The following is a 16186-nucleotide window of genomic DNA, read 5'->3' on the forward strand; positions in this document are numbered from 1 at the left end:
TTAGTAAAAGGAGCCCTAAGTTTCAAATTCCCCCCAAATCGCCAATGAATTTCTGATATTTAAAAATTCAATCCAGTTTAATTTGTGGCTACGTAAGAACTACCAATTGGTGTTCATTCTTCACCGTTGCTCAATAGTAACACCTACTGACTGGACAATGCAAGCACAAACTGGCCTCCGGAGGAAGTTGCAATTGGTGGCACCTAGTCTAACACCAACACTACAATTAGTGAGTAGGTGGGAAATTACAAAATAAATTGATAAAACTCCAGCAGTTGCAGCTCATGGCACCATAGCTTAATGAAAGCTGGTTCTGATGAAGCTGTAGTCTAAAATGACTAGAGCAACTACACCAAAGGTTTTCTCCCATTTTTAGAGATGATGAAACTGCTCTTATATACTTTTCACTACTATGCCATATATTCAAAGTGAAATATGCTTATATTTTTGCTCTGAAGATTAGAACAAACGCTAGGAAGTTCTTTTTCACCCAGAGGGTGGTGGATACATGGAACGCGCTTCCGGAGGCTGTGATAGGCAGGAGCACGTTACAGGGCTTCAAAGAAGGTTTGGATAGGTTCCTAGAGGATAAAGGGATTGAGGGGTACAGATAGGAGTAGAGGTAGGTTATAGGGATAAGAGGTAAGTTATAGAAATAGGCAGGGACCACTCCTCAGGCAATAGGCCTGATGGGCCGCCGCAGGAGCGGACCGCTGGGCGAGATGGACCTCTGGTCTGCCTCAGCGGAGGCAACTTCTTATGTTCTTATTTGCTACCTAAATCTAAGCAGTTCCTGAATGAATGACCCTTGTATTGTTATTCCCTTACATGCACATTTGTAACTGGCCCTAAACATGCCTGGGAGTTTAACTGGAGTACATGTTATTTAAAATCTTCAATAAAAGAATGTTCACACAGAAGTCTCTTGTTGCCACAGACAAGATATGAGGGGTAGTTTGGCTGGCTCCCCCTCCCCCAGAAAGGGTCCATTCTTTATCACAGAGGGTGTGAGCAAGATTGAGGAAGAAGAAATTGTCTTACCTGATAATTTTCTTTACTTTAATCCTATCAGACCCGTTCAGGATCGTGGATCAGCAGCTGGAGACAGAGTAAAAGCTTGTGGACTGTGCCATGCAGCCTGAGCTCAGTAATTCGAATGACAGCAACCTGCAGCTGAAACCCACTGCTCAGTTTTGACTGAAACCAAAACAGGCCTGGACCTGAACAGAAACGGCCTCATTTCCCTGGTGGTCTAGTGGCTAGTCAGGGCAGAAGTGATCCCCAACCACTCCTGACCATAATGGCACTACTTGGTAAAATGGCTGCTGGGATGTCCCATGGCAGTCTTACGAGACTGCCACTAGAGATCCTGGTAGATATTTTGAGATTGGAGCCAGCACAGGCACTACATGTAGGCCCAAACCCCTACTCTCCATTCTTACCATATTGTTGGCTCTGAGAGGCAGGAGCAATTCCCAGTTGCTCCTGCCAATGCCAGTTCGCAATTCCAGGACTCCAGCGGCAGTCTCATGAGGCTGCCCAAGTTCAAGTTCAATATAAATATAAACCAAAAAATGTTAAAATATAACACAAATATGTTAAAATCTAAGAGGTTTACAATAAGTATAAAATAAGGGAATAAAGCAATACAAGACAAACTCTATTACATTTAAATTACAATAAAATTTGCAAAAGGAAAATAGGGAAAGGGAAGAAAAAGTGGGGTCCTCATAATGTAAACACCCCCTCCCAAAAAAAAAAAAAAAACAACTATGAGCAAAATGCTTGAGAGAAGTAAAATGCCTTTAATTGGGCTTTAAATGTAATGAGCAATTTTTCTTCACGCAGGTAAATAGGGAGAGAGTTCCAAAGAACAGGTGCCATAACTGAGAATGAGGAATTTCTGTGTACATGAAGAAATAATTGCCTAAAAGAAGGTACACTCAAGAGATGCTGATTTGATGAACGAAGGGATCTCCATGTAGTATAATGAACCAAAAAACTGCAAGAAAGAAGATAGGCCAGAGAACATAATCAGACTCACCAATTCAGTAAACAGCCCTCTTCCCCCGGTGACATCTGACATTACCTCCAGGGTCTCCTAAAGCATCAGCAGCAGACGGCTCAGGCTCTGAACAGATTGCTCGTGGTCTGCACCGCTGAGACCTTCCCTCTTCCGCGTCACTGATGACTGTTCAGAGTCTGCGTCCGCTAGCCGTCCACTGCCGCTGCATTAGGAGACCCCCCCCCCGGTTTGTCAGATCTCGGGGGAGGGGCTGATCAGGAAGTGCTGCACAGGGGGATGGGCGGGAGGGACAGAAAGCTGCTGCATATGAGGGAAGAGAGGAAGAACTGTTAGACATGGGGTGGAGAAGAGGAAGAGAGTGCAACAAAGAGGTAGAAAGGAGGGAGAGGAAGAAATCCTGCTTATGGTGAAGGGAAGAGAGACGTGCATGGAGAAGAGAGAGGGAGAAATGTTGGACATAGGGTGCAGGGCAGGGAGAGATGCTACATGGGAAGAAATGGTGCCGGGGGAGATAAGGAGAGATGCTGGGAAATAGAGAGGCTAGACCCAGGGCACAAGGCAAGGAGAGAGAGAGAGAGATGGTAGACAGTGGGAAAGAAATGTTGGATATGGCAGTGGAAGGAAAGGTACAGAGATGGGCAGGAGACCCTGGTGAGCGAGTTAACAGAGGACAAACAGAAACCAGAGAATAGGACCAACATGATTTGAATAATAAAAATGACCAGACAACAAAAGGTAGAAAAAAGAATTTCATTTTCTGTTTTGTGATTACAATATGTCAGATTTGAAATGTGTATCTTGCCAGAGCTGATGTTAGACAGCAAGCGTGAGCTAGGACCTAACAGAGAGAGGAAGTTTTTTTTGTTAAATTTATTTACACCACAGCGTCGACGTGAGGTTGGAGAGGGCAAAAGGGGTGGTGTGGGTGATGAGGCTACAAAATAACCCGCCAGGATGTTTGAAAAAAACAACCAACCAACCAATTGGAGAGGAAAATCAAAATCAATTCAATAGGCTGAATTCAATCAAATACTTTTTCCCTGAATCGGGCAGCAATACTGGCAACCATTTTGTCAGTGACTGGGGATCGTTCCTGCCCCCTCTAGACAACTAATGATATTGTAAGCTGGTGGGAGGGGCTACTTGTGGTTCCAGGAAGGGAGGGGTAGGGGGTTGCAGGCTGCACAGCACAGTTTCGGTTTCAGCTGGAGTATTTTAAGAAGCTTCTTCCACATTTGCCTTTATAAAATAGTGTCTTTTTTGACATTCCACATAGCCACCCTGTTAGAAAATCAAACCACAAAAGGGAATTTTGGAAGATATTTCTGTCCTAAACAGTGATTTATAGAAGAAATGGTATGTTAAAAAAACTGCCTGTACTTTATGCAGGTAAATATATTCCAATAATTTCACTTTACTAGTGGTGACCAAAAACATCCTCAGAGCCAGAATGGGGGCAGGATTTGAACTATTGCTCTACTTTTGATTTTTCCAAAGTATGCATTTAAGTTTCCTTGAAAATTTTCTGTGTACATGTACTAAGCTCCCTTATGTACCTATTTTTATTCTGTAAACTGATACAGACTGTGTTAACAACTTACCACAAAAGGAGTTAATTTTATGATTTCAAATATTTTTATCGAAATTTTTAAACAAGTGGAACATAACATATAGAACAAACATGGTAGTTGCCAGTGTTCAAGAACATAAATAGACAAATAAGGTTTTCAAATAGTAAACATGTAATAAGAATTCTGTAATCACACATGGCAACTCCAACGGAGTCAGAAGAAAATCCTGGAGAGGGAGGAGAGAATAGTACCTTGCTCAGTCAATAAGTACAGATGGGGGACTGTTCAAGAGGGCTGTTTTGCATTGTAATGTAAGTAGGCAAGTCTATGTGAAAAAGTCCAAACAGGCACCTATTTTATAAAGCCAACAGTGGCATATGCTTATGCGACAGGGATACAAGTTCAGACATGCACTGTACCTTGATGAACTGGACAAGAGCACTTTTTGGGTCTTGCTTGTAGGATGATGGCTCAACCTGAGCTTTTGAAAGGATGGTTTCTACTTCAGGAAGTTTGAATATCAACCTAGTTAATTCTCCCAGCTGTTTCATATGCACTTTACCTGTTAAATAAGATGGAGAGACAGAATTACCTGCCAAGCCCAAAACAGGCCTATTATGAAGCTATACAAAAGAATGCCTTTTATTTTATGGTCCCCTTTCTCTGGAATAAACTTCCGTTAAGCATTAGGTTTAAACCAGCCCTAGAGTGGTGGACACCCGGAATGCCCTCCCAGAGGAGGTTATTGCGGAATCGACCGTCCTAGGATTCAAAAGCAAACTAGATGCACATCTCCTTACGAGAGGCATAGAGGGATATGGATGACTAAAATTACGCCAGGTATACACCGGGCAGGGCCTCCGCGTGTGCAGATCACCGGACTTGATGGACCGAAGGTCTGATCCGGAGATGGCGCTTCTTATGTTAAGGCTAACCTCAAGACCTATTTTTTTTTTTTGCTGAACCGTTTTGTTAACAACACTGCTGATATTCACAACTGGCCAGCCAAAGTCATCTGGGTAAATCACATTCACCAATCAGGTCTAAAGTTAAGCAGACAGCTAACTTGTGAATTCAAGCTGAAAGTCCAGATAAAGTTAACTGGGCAAAGTATCCAGTGAATGTTACGGGCTAGATCAGTGTCTTGCAAACTTTTCCATGCCGTGGCACACTAAACTCGGGGCCATGGCTGGAGAGTTTCTGCGCATGCATAGACATCGATATGATGACCTCACGCACATGTGCAACATCATCATGTCATGCATGCATGGAGGTCCTCCAGATGGGGCCCTGAGCTTGTTAACCCTGAAATTACTATGCCGGTGGGGAGGTGCGGAGAGTAGGAGAGGCACCAGCTAACTAGCCTAAACGACGTGCCTCTTGCGGCACACCCAGAATTTCACTGCGGCACACAGTTTGCGATACACTGGGCTAGATGATCAAACTTTATTCCAGACTACTTCCCCACTCTCTGTCCTTTCAAGAGGAAGAGAGGCCCCCATGTAACTTCCAGCACATAATCAAGCCCTTACCCATAGATCTCTCAGACTCTGTCCTTGCAAAGATTTCAGCTGGCTGATCAACATATATCTGCAGAACACATCGAAACCAGGAGCGCACAGACAAAGCTTGATAGGACACATATCCTGGTCCAGAAAGTGTTTCAGACAATTCACTGGACAAATAGAGCAAGATTTGCAAGAAAAGAAAAAAAGTGCATTTAAAGTTTTATTGCTATTATGTACATTTTCATGACCAAAAACCTGATGTAAATTGGAAAGGAGCACAATCTTAGGGGCAAGAATGAAGACTTTTATATTATTGGAGAGAAATTTGTGAAATATTACTCCTCCTTTCTACATTACTAGATAGCAGTGAAATTCTCTCTTAAACAAACCAAATGATATACAGTAAGGGGCTCATAATAAAAAAAAAGGTCTAAAAAGTGGCCTAAATGGGTACTTGGACGATCAAAAGCCTGATCGTTCCAAGTACCCATAATCAAAGCTAGTTTTAGACTTATCTAAAACCAGCTTAGGCCTTTCCCCTGCCTCTAAACGCATAGAGCAAAAAGAGGCGTTTTTAGAGGGGGAAAGGGCGGGCGGTGGGCAGGAGGTGGGACGACCTAGACCTAGGCGTACAGAAGGAATAACAAAACGTTTTGACAAGTTGCCTAGTCGGCACTTATACGTTTTGACTTAGACCAAGTCAAAACAGGTATAAGTGCCGAAAAAGGGGCCGCTGAGCTGATCACCGCAGCTCAGCGGCACCAGCAATCTGCCTACCTGCCGCGATGGTGATCGACTACCCCCCTCTGAACCGCGGCACTTCGGGGTGAGCATCGCGGCAGGGCAACTCTCCTGCCGGCGATACTCACTCTGAAGTGCCACGGTTCGGAAGGGGGGTGGGCGAGGGCAATCACCATCGCCAGCAGGAGAGATGAGCCATCTCTCCTGCAACGATCAGCCCTCCCCAAGCGATTACGATCGGGGCAAGAGGGAGCCTAAGCCCTCTTGCCCCGGTGATTCCCCAACCCCCCTCCCCTCCCCTCCGATTACGATGGGGCCAGGAGGGAGCCCAAGCCCTCCTGGCCTGGCGACACCCCCTACCCCCCACCTCCACTAAAATATAGGTAGGAGGGATCCCAGGCCCTTCTGCCCTCGACGCACCCCCCCCCCGCCTACCCCTCAATCCCCCCACTTCCAATCCCCCCTCCTACCTTTAAATCGTTGGCCGGATGCCAAGCACGTCCATCTGGCAGGCCAGCCATCTGTTGAATGGCTGGCCTTAGGGCCTGATTGGCCCAGGCGGCTCAAATCCCGCCCACAGGTGGGGCTTGAGGCGCCTGGGCCAATCGGAATCGGCCCAGTAGCCTTAGGCCCCTCCTGTGGGTGGGGCCTTAGGCACATGGGCCCAATCCACGACTTACAATTTGAAAATTATTGGTATACAAATTCGAGCGTTTCAAATGGAATAGGTTAAAATACAGTTCTAAGGTGGTAAAGCTATTGATCAGTTTCTGAATGGTGCAGATGTTGGAAATAGACTTGGGTTGGTAAACTGCATAGTGTAAGTACCAATAGGATATGGTCGTAGTGTAGGTCCAAGGGTTGGTTGTCGGTAGAGCATATGGAGTCTCGGAGGTAGGTCTTTCGCATCTTATGAAGTGTGAGGTAGTTTAGTTCGATTCTGGAGGTTGTTGGGATTTAGTTGTCAGAAGAACATATGGAGTCTCAGAGGTAGGTCTTTCGTATCTTATGAAGTGTGAGGTAGTTTAGTTCGATTCTGGTGATTGTTGGGATTTAGTTGTCGGAAGAGCATATGGAGTCTCGGAGGTAGGTCTTTCGAATCTTATGAAGTGTGAGGTTGTTTAGTTCGATTCTGGAGGTTGTTGGGATTTAGCTGTCGGAAGAGCATATGGAGTCTCAGAGGTAGGTCTTTCGCATCTTATGAAGTGTGAGGTAGTTTAGTTTGATTCTGGTGGTTGTTGGGATTTAGTTGTTGGAAGAGCATATGGAGTCTCGGAGGTAGGTCTTTCGCATCTTACGAAGCGTGAAGTAGTTTAGTTCGATTCTGGTGGTTGTTGGGAATTTAGTTGTTGGTAGAGTACATGGAGTTGAACAGGTAGGTCTTCAGCTTCTTTTAAAAAAACATGAGGTAGTTTGGTTCAGATTTGATGATTGCTGGGAGACTGTTCCATGCTTTTGCACCAGAGTACATGAACATTGTGTTGAAAATGTATTTGTACTTGAGGTTTCTTGTTATGGGGAGGTTCAACGGTATCTTGTCAAGATTTCTGGTTAAAGAGGACCATGCCGAGGAGAATAAGAGGTGCAGCGGAGCTGCTACTGAGTATGTGGAACATTATATAGGAAATTTTGAAAATTTATGCAGGCTGGGTAGCCAGTGTAGGTGGGTAGCCAGTGTTTGAGGTAGGTAGAGACTAAATCATATTTTTTCAGTTTGAATATGAGCCTTATTGCTGTGCTTTGTATGAGCTGCAATTTGAGGGCTAGGGTGGTATGGATACCTGCATAGACTGAGTTGCAGTAGCATTCGTACTTACTACAGCTTTGTGAAAGGACCCCTATATTTGACCTCTTTGGTACATCAGATTCTCAACAATTAAGATAATCACGGTCATTTAGAAATAAAACAAAATAAAAAGGGTCTGTTATTCTACTTGCTGTAGTGAACATAAAAACCTGGCAATGCATATCTATCGGCTTTTCATTACTCAGTGTTTATAACTGGTGAAAAGGAAAAGATTAAAAAAAGCTACTTCACAAAAAGAAATATGAAATTCTAAGGATTACTGCTTAATGCAACCACTGCCACCATTAGCAAGAATGAGAAGAGTCTTTGTGGAAATATGAGCTCACAAAGAAAGAGACACAGAATAGTTTACCTGTTATGAAGGAGATAGCCTAGGTATCTTGGCACCAGCTGGGTACAGATCATATCATCCCATCCAAACAACTGCATCGTGGTCAAGACTGGCTGGGGCTGGAGATCTGATGGAGCTGTGCCCAACATGTCCATAGCCAACAAAGTGAAACCTTTTCAGGATAAAAGTAAATTAATAAGTTCATGATACAAACAGAACAGCATTGTTTGGTTATAAACTATCAGGGTCAGCTTAAAGGATGAGGTAATAAGGCACTGGCTCAGAGGACCAAGAAACCCTGCCTCACTCACCCTTTACAGCAGAGGAGGCCCAGACTTTTGCACTGAATCCTCCCTTTAACACAGTAAATGACGGCCGATAAAGACCCATGTGGTCCATCCAGTCTGCCTGTAATCATGCATTACAATTTCACAATAAAATGGTCTTTTTTTTTAGTTTGCTATTTCTGGGCCATAGACCTTAGAAGTCTACCCAGTATTGTCCTTAGGTTCCAATTATTGGAGTTGCCGTTGAAGCTCACTCCAGCCTATCCAAACCATCTCCTTTGCTGGATTCAGACTGTGAAAGTTTGCTTATTTATATTCTAATTAACAATCCTCTGTGTTGATCCCACGCTATTTTGAATTCCATCACAGTTTTTCTCTCTACCACCTCTCTTGGGAGGGTATTCCAGGCATCCACCACCCTCTCCGTGAAAAAGCATTTCCTAACATTACTCTCAAGTCTACCACCCCTCAACCACAATGTATGTCCTCTAGTTTAACCAATTTCCCTTCTCTGAAAAAAGATTTGATCCTATATTAATGACTTTCAAATATTTAAATGCCTGCATCATATCGCCTTTGTCCCTTCTCTCCTCCACAGTGTACATGTTGAGGTCTTCTAGTCTCTTCTAGTACTTCTTTTGGCGCAAACCCCCTACAATGTTTGTCACTTTTCTCTGGACTGCTTCAAGTCTTTTTATATCCTTAGCCAGATACGGCCTCCAAAACTGAACACAATACACTTCCCCCTCCCCATTCGCGGTTTTGGCAATCGCGATTTCACATATTCGTGATTTTTGGGGGAGGGGGAAAAAAAGAAACCCCCCCCACAGTTTAGCCTTCCCCCCGGCGTCCTGGCCTTACCTGGTGGTCTAGCGGGCTTTTGGGGCAGGAGCGATCTTCCTAAACTCCTGCCCCATGTAGATCGCCAATAGGAAATGGCTGTGGGGAGTTCCCGTCGTAGTCTCGAGAGACTACGGGAACTAACGGCAGCTATTTCCTATTGGCGATCTACACGGGGCAGGAGTGTAGAAAGATCGCTCCTGCCCCGAAAGCCTGCTAGACCACCAGGTAAGGCCGGGATGCCGGGGGGAAGGCAGGAGGAAGGCAGGGGTGGGTCAGAGCCGGACCAGAAGATATTCGCGGTATTTCACCATTCGCGGTCCGGCTCTGTCCCTATCCCCCGCGAATCCGGAGGGAGAAATGTACTCCAAGTGGGCCTCACCAATGACATGTACAGGGGCATCAACACCTCCTTTCTTCTGCTGGTTATGCCTCTCTCTATACAGCCTAGCATCCTCCTGGCTACAGCCACCGCCTTGTCACACTGCTTTGTTGCCTTCAGATCCTCAGACACCATCACCCCATCCATGCATATCAACCTCTTGCATCGCAGCACATGCATCTCCCTCAGATTCATGTGATGAATAAAAATGTCTGGTGATAGACAATCTATGCCCTGCTGTTTTCAGTGATGTAACATAGTAAATGACAACAATAAAGACCTGAACAGTTCATCCAGTCTGCCCAATAGTTACACGCATTATAAATTCATGATTAAATTAAATCATTTTTTTCTTTGATATTTCTGGGTCATAGAAGTCTGCCCGGTACTGTCCTTAGGTTACAACTACTGGAGTTGCCATCAAAGCTCAATCCTGTTTGTCTGTCTTGGCTGTTTAGATTGTAAGATATTTCGAGCAGGGACTGTTTTCTTCTTTGTGACTCTGTACAGTGCTGCGTATGTCTAGTAGTGCTAGAGAAATAATTAATAGTAGTAATATCTCTCTCCAGCCTATCTGAACCATCTTGTAATTTGTGGGATACAGACCATATAAATCTACCCAGCATTGTCCAGCAATGTTCCAAATTACTGGAGCTTCCTACAAAGTCTGCCCCATCGCAACCTAAACCGAATAGCCATATACAGGACACAGACCATGCAAATCTGTCCAGTACAGGCCTTTAGTTCTTCCATTTATATCATTCATTTTCTAATTACAGATCCTCTGTGTTCACCCATGCTTTTTTAAATTCTGTCACCGTTTTCCTTTCTACCACCTCCCTCAGGAGAGCATTATAGACATCAACCACCCTCTCCGTGAAAAATAATTTCCTAATGTTATTTCTAAGTCTACCACCCTGCAACCTCAATTTATGTTCTCTGGTTTTACCATTTTCCCTTCTCTGCAAAAGATTTGGTTTTATACCAATACCTTTCAAATGGATATCTTGTATTGATTTGCTTTCTAGTGCTGTCATTCTGGGCCTTGTGGATCGTCTGACTTGCTGTCTCTTGGGACATTCATGTAATTCTTTGCTGGAACCCCTTTCTATCTTTGTTAACTGAGTTTTAAAACCTATTGTTGAGGATAGTGTCACATATGAGAGAGAGAGACCTTGCATTTTTTGGTTTACTACAGTGAAAAAATGAAAGCTCCTTTAGTGTCACATTGTGTTTCATATATATATATTTGACTGCTTGAAATATTTTATTATTGATCATGCGATAGCACACATCAGGGATGGGGATTGGGCATTTATTCAATGTCCTTAAAAATATGTAGCCTCCAGAAGAGAACACAGTACTCAAGGTAAGGTCTTATCATTTACTATCACTACATGGGAGCATTATTACCTACCATCCCATTCATTCCAAGAAAGGCCTGGTAGTTAGAGCTGCTGCCTAAGGTTGTGGGTTCAATCCTAGTGTCGCCCCTTGTGACCCTGGGCAAGCTACTTAACCCTCCATTGCCCCAGATAGTTAGACTGTGAGCCCTCTGGGACAGACAGTACCTGATCACTATTCACTGTAACCCGTTTAGATATAGAAGCGGTATACAAATTGCCTTCACATTCACTCTCTTCCCCACTGTAGCGCTCTGTCCCCTTTTCTGTGCCCCTCCCTTTCCAGAAATAGGAGAGTAAATGCTCCCACCTTTTCCATGTTGGTCTACTATCCTCCTTAACTCGCCCAGCGCTGCTGCTGTGCATAAACAAATGTGCCCTCAAGTTGAAATAGGTGACACAAGAGCATGTGCAGGTAATGCACTGAAGGGGAAAGCTAGCAGCATGGCCATGTGCACTAGGCAAGCTTCTTTGAGCACGAATGGAGGTCTAAAGAAAACTAGTTCATACTTTTGTTTCTTCCATATTAATTAAATATAATGAGGTGTCTGAATTTAAGACTTACTACTATAAAGTGAGATATTTATGACAAACAGGTAGGATAACTATGGTGGAAATTCTAGTTATTTGATATATCGTAATTATTAACAGAAAAACCAAAGCAGTTTACAGTAATGAAATCAGGGATAAAATAAAAAAAAACAAAAAACTGACAGGGTAGTAAGACCAGGATAAGGAAACAAACAAGACACGAATAGGTTAACAAGAAGGGAAAGGTTTACAATATGTCCTGGGAAAAAAACATAAGGGAAAGCAACAAAAGGTAACGGGAATAAAAGAAGAAGGAAAAAGCATTCGTATTAACCATTGAAAATTTGGTCTGTGGTAGAGGTGTTACAAATGCCTTTGTAAAATAGTAAGCGTTTAGCTGCGACTTAAAATTCTTAAGAGATTTTTCAGACCGCAAGTATAATGGTAGGAAGTCCCACAAAATAGGAGCCGAAACTGGAATCACGATTAATATCAAGAAACATCTGTGGAAAAGACGGCACAGATAACAAGCGTTGGTGGGAGTAACGGAGGTTCTTAGTACAAGAATAGGGGGTCAAAAAACAGGACAGAAATGAAGGAAGCCCAGAGGACTGAGTCTGGAAAGTGAGAACATTGCATTTAAATGGTATTCTGTATGCTCTTGGGAGCATATGTTCAGATTTGAGCAAAGGAGTGATGTGGTCATATTTTCAGTGACTGTAAAGAAGACGGACACTATGGCACTTAACTTGGGAACTCAACTCAAGTTAAGTGGCATAGTGGATGTGTGGACTACCAGTTCTATAAGGGCATCTTGACACCTAGATTCCACTGTAGTACCTGAATAGATTGTGAATTTGTTTGTGAACAGCTTAGATGGCTTCACCAGATGGTCAGTATATCAAAATACAAATGAATTGGCAAAATAAGTTGGCCATAATGCGCCAGCATTTAGACTCGATCACTTATATCATGCTTGTTTATTATAAGAGTATGCATGCATGCAAGGGGACAAGTGAGAAATCAAGTAAGAAACTAAGATCAATTTGAACTGGATTAATAATTTGAATTTGTTATTATTTTTTGGGGTTTTTTTGTAGACAAAACCTGCCCTAACTCAGACAGCAAAACATGCATGTCGGCAATGGGTTTGGCAGCGAGCTTATAAATGGCATACTGAGCTAAGTATTTCTATTATATTTCGCATATTAAGAACATCACAGATGAAATAGAGAAAAAGTTATATTCAAAACATTTAGGAAGTTATAATTAGAAAAGTGAAGCCGATGAGGCAGCTAAATATGTCCCATTAGCCACTTTTGATGGCTTCTAAATTAACATTCTCAAATGAGTATTCAGTGAATGTATTCAATATAACAGATATGCACATTGAGATTTCTGAATCATATTTATTGGTCAACATCAGGATTAATCTGTATATTTTCCATATAGGCATATACAGTGATACCTTGGAATCCGAACTTAATCCGCTCCAGAACCCCGTTTGAGTTCCAAGACAATTTTTCCCATTGAAAATAATAGAAACTGGATTAATCCATTCCTGGGTCCCACAAAATCAAATTTTAACAGGAAATACACTGGATTTTAAGCTAAAATATTAACAAATATTCCAAAGCAGCATTCAGATTCTGGGGCACAAACACACAGATACAATGTGCAGGGTGTTCGGATTCCAAGACAAAATTTACTACAAAAAAAAGTTCGGATTCCAAGTCGTTCGAGTTCTGGGGCGTTCGGATTCCGAGGTACCACTGTATACGCACTTGTTATATATGTAGGCTTCAAACCAGCAAAGTCTACCTATATAGCAGAATACATACACAACCATGAACAGTAAACATTCCTAGATCTATAGAGGCAGATCTCTATGAATAAAATTAGTACTCTTGGCAGCTGAGTATTCTAGGCCTAAAAACTTACTCAAACTTATTTAGGGCTTATTTGTATAGCTAGTCTGAATGGGTGGTTGTAAATAACATAGTATAGTAACATAGTAGATGACAGCTGACACTACGCACCATTTCTAACGTTTTTCTGTTTTTTCACAGATAATTCGAGGTCTTCCTCACCTTCTGTATTCTGTAAATCGGCATTCCAGCCGTCTCGATGTAACTTGTTAAGTTTATTTTTGTAACCTTTTGTACCCTGTAATCACTGACCGTTCAGAGACTTCTTACCTAATATTCACCCTGTAATTCGCAGATTGTACAGCCCTCTTCACTGTGAACCGCTTAGAAGTCGCAAGATTATGGCGGTATAGAAAAAATAAAGTTGTTATTATTATTATTATTATTATAATTATAAAGACCCGAATGGTCCATCCAGTCTGCCCAACCTGATTCAATTTAAATTTTTTCTTCTTAGCTATTTCTGGGCAAGAATCCAAAGCGCTACCCGGTACTGTGCTTGGGTTCCAACGACTATAAGGCAGTGTGCCATAAACCATGACTGCATGAAGACCAGGTGAGCTTGTACGAACCTGCTGCTGCATCTGCAAGTTGAGGGGGTGGTGTCTGAGACAGTCTCAAACTCTTCAAGTATGGAAAGAAATTTTTCCAGAGCGCACTGGCAACAGCTTGGTGGTGCTCTTTAGCCACAAACAGAGGCAGTGCATGTAGGCCTGATGCACCTGGCCGATGCCCCTGGCTGAAACATTTATGCACATGCCTGAGGAGAAACAAACAAAGCAAATATGATCCGTTTAAAATATGTTTATAATTTTTCTTTAATTGCAAAATTAGAAATGACAGATATATTTATACAGTTAAAGATAATTCTACATAGAAATCAGTTATTTAATAGATCAACAATGATATATTAAGCAATAGGACATGAAAGTTACTTACGTTAACCATTAAACTTTAAGCTTTTAGATATGTAAACAAATGAGAAAAAGGCAGGCTCTAGATTTTATATTTGCTATGGTGAAAAGCAAGGGGTCTTGTAGATAATTTTTCTCCATTTCCTATATCATCATAGACCATATCCTCCCTTCCAGGAGATGGAGCCAAATATTCAGGATGAGGGACATATACCGGTACCTGATATACACCGCTACATCTGATTTTCTGGTTCAGAACAGCTCCATCTCCAGCAGAGGAAGCAGCATTGTTGAATTTATTGAAACTTTGTATACATTTTTTTTTTTCATTTATTTGGAGCTTGCCAACCTGCTTGATGAACATAAGAACATAAGCAATGCCTCTGCTGGGTCAGACCTGAGGTCCATCGTGCCCAGCAGTCCGCTCACGCAGCGGCCCAACAGGTCCAGGACCTGTGCAGTAATCCTCTATTCCCTTTTCCAGCAGGAAATTGTCCAATCCTTTCTTGAACCCCAGTACCGTACTCTGCCCTATTACACCCTCTGGAAGCGCATTCCAGGTGTCCACCACACGTTGGGTAAAGAAGAACTTCCTAGCATTCGTTTTGAATCTGTCCCCTTTCAACTTTTCCGAATGCCCTCTTGTTCTTTTATTATTCGAAAGTTTGAAGAATCTGTCCGTCTCTACTCTCTCTATGCCCTTCATGATCTTGTAAGTCTCTATCATATCCCCTCTAAGTCTCCTCTTCTCCAGGGAAAAGAGACCCAGTTTCTCCAACCTCTCAGCATATGAAAGGTTTTCCATCCCCTTTATCAGACGCGTCGCTCTCCTCTGAACCCTCTCGAGTAACGCCATGTCCTTCATAAGGTACAGCAACCAATATTGGACGCAGTACTCCAGATGCGGACGCACCATCGCCCGATACAATGGCAGGATAACTTCTTTCGTTCTGGTTGTAATACCCTTCTTGATTATGCCCAGTATTCTGTTTGCCTTCTTAGCGACCGCTGCGCACTGTACCGTCGGCTTCATTGTCATGTCCACCATTATCCCCAAGTCTCTTTCTTAGATATTCTCATTTAATAACATCCCTCCCATCGTATAGTTGTACCTCGGGTTTCTGTTTCCCACTTGTAATACATTACATTTCTCAACGTTGAACTTCATCTGCCATCTCGTCGCCCATTCCCCTAGTTTGTTCAAGTTCCTTTGCAATTCTTCACAGTCCTCTTTAGTCCGAGCTCCACTAAATAGTTTGGTGTCGTCTGCAAATTTTATTATCTCACACTTCGTCCCTGTTTCTAGATCATTTATGAAAATATTAAATAGCAGCAGCCCGAGCACCGAGCCCTGCGGGACCCCACTCGTGACCCTCTTCCAGTCCGAGTAGTGGCCCTTCGCTCCTACCCTCTGTTTCCTACCCGCCCACCAGTTTCTGATCCATCTATGTACGTCTCCTTCTACCCCATGGTTCTTCAGTTTCCAGAGTAGGCGTTCATGGGGCACCTTGTCTCTGCAGTACTTAGATTCCCATTTTTTCTCCATTAAACCTTAAACCTTAATTGGGGATATTGCTTGAGGGAAATTAATACCTTGTAACCACTGGTAAGAGACACCATTAAGAAAAATATGGAAACTTCAGACCCTTGTTTAGAGATGTTGAATAAAACTGAAAAGAGACAGGAGTGCTAAATTGAGAATCAAAGCTTGTTTAGACACATTAGAGATTTTTCATATGGTCAGCCATTCTCAGCTGGGTTGGTGTAACCAAGCTTACAATATGATCAACAGACTAGGTTCTTACCTCGTTAATCTGAGTTCTGTTAGGATATACAGGAGTCCATACTTGAGCTGTTGATTCCCTTTTCCTGCAAATTGCAGAAATACATTCCTTTAAGAACCTTCTAAAGCAGGTG

General features: G+C 42.8%; 1 protein-coding gene across 2 annotated transcripts in view; it reads right to left on the reverse strand.

Moving 5' to 3' along the window:
• MMS22L (MMS22 like, DNA repair protein) overlaps positions 1 to 16186 on the reverse strand; it is a 122208-nt gene that overhangs the window by 35174 nt on the left and 70848 nt on the right. For both annotated transcript variants that reach the window (XM_033935773.1, XM_033935774.1), the window contains exons 15-18: positions 13928 to 14115; positions 8006 to 8156; positions 5130 to 5272; positions 4017 to 4159 (exon numbers count right to left, since the gene is read on the reverse strand). In XM_033935773.1, coding sequence (XP_033791664.1) covers positions 4017 to 4159; positions 5130 to 5272; positions 8006 to 8156; positions 13928 to 14115 — 625 coding nt within the window. The remainder of the gene's footprint in view (positions 1 to 4016; positions 4160 to 5129; positions 5273 to 8005; positions 8157 to 13927; positions 14116 to 16186) is intronic.

This window comes from Geotrypetes seraphini, chromosome 3 (genome assembly GCF_902459505.1).
Source record: "Geotrypetes seraphini chromosome 3, aGeoSer1.1, whole genome shotgun sequence".
NCBI classification, from domain to species: domain Eukaryota; kingdom Metazoa; phylum Chordata; class Amphibia; order Gymnophiona; family Dermophiidae; genus Geotrypetes; species Geotrypetes seraphini.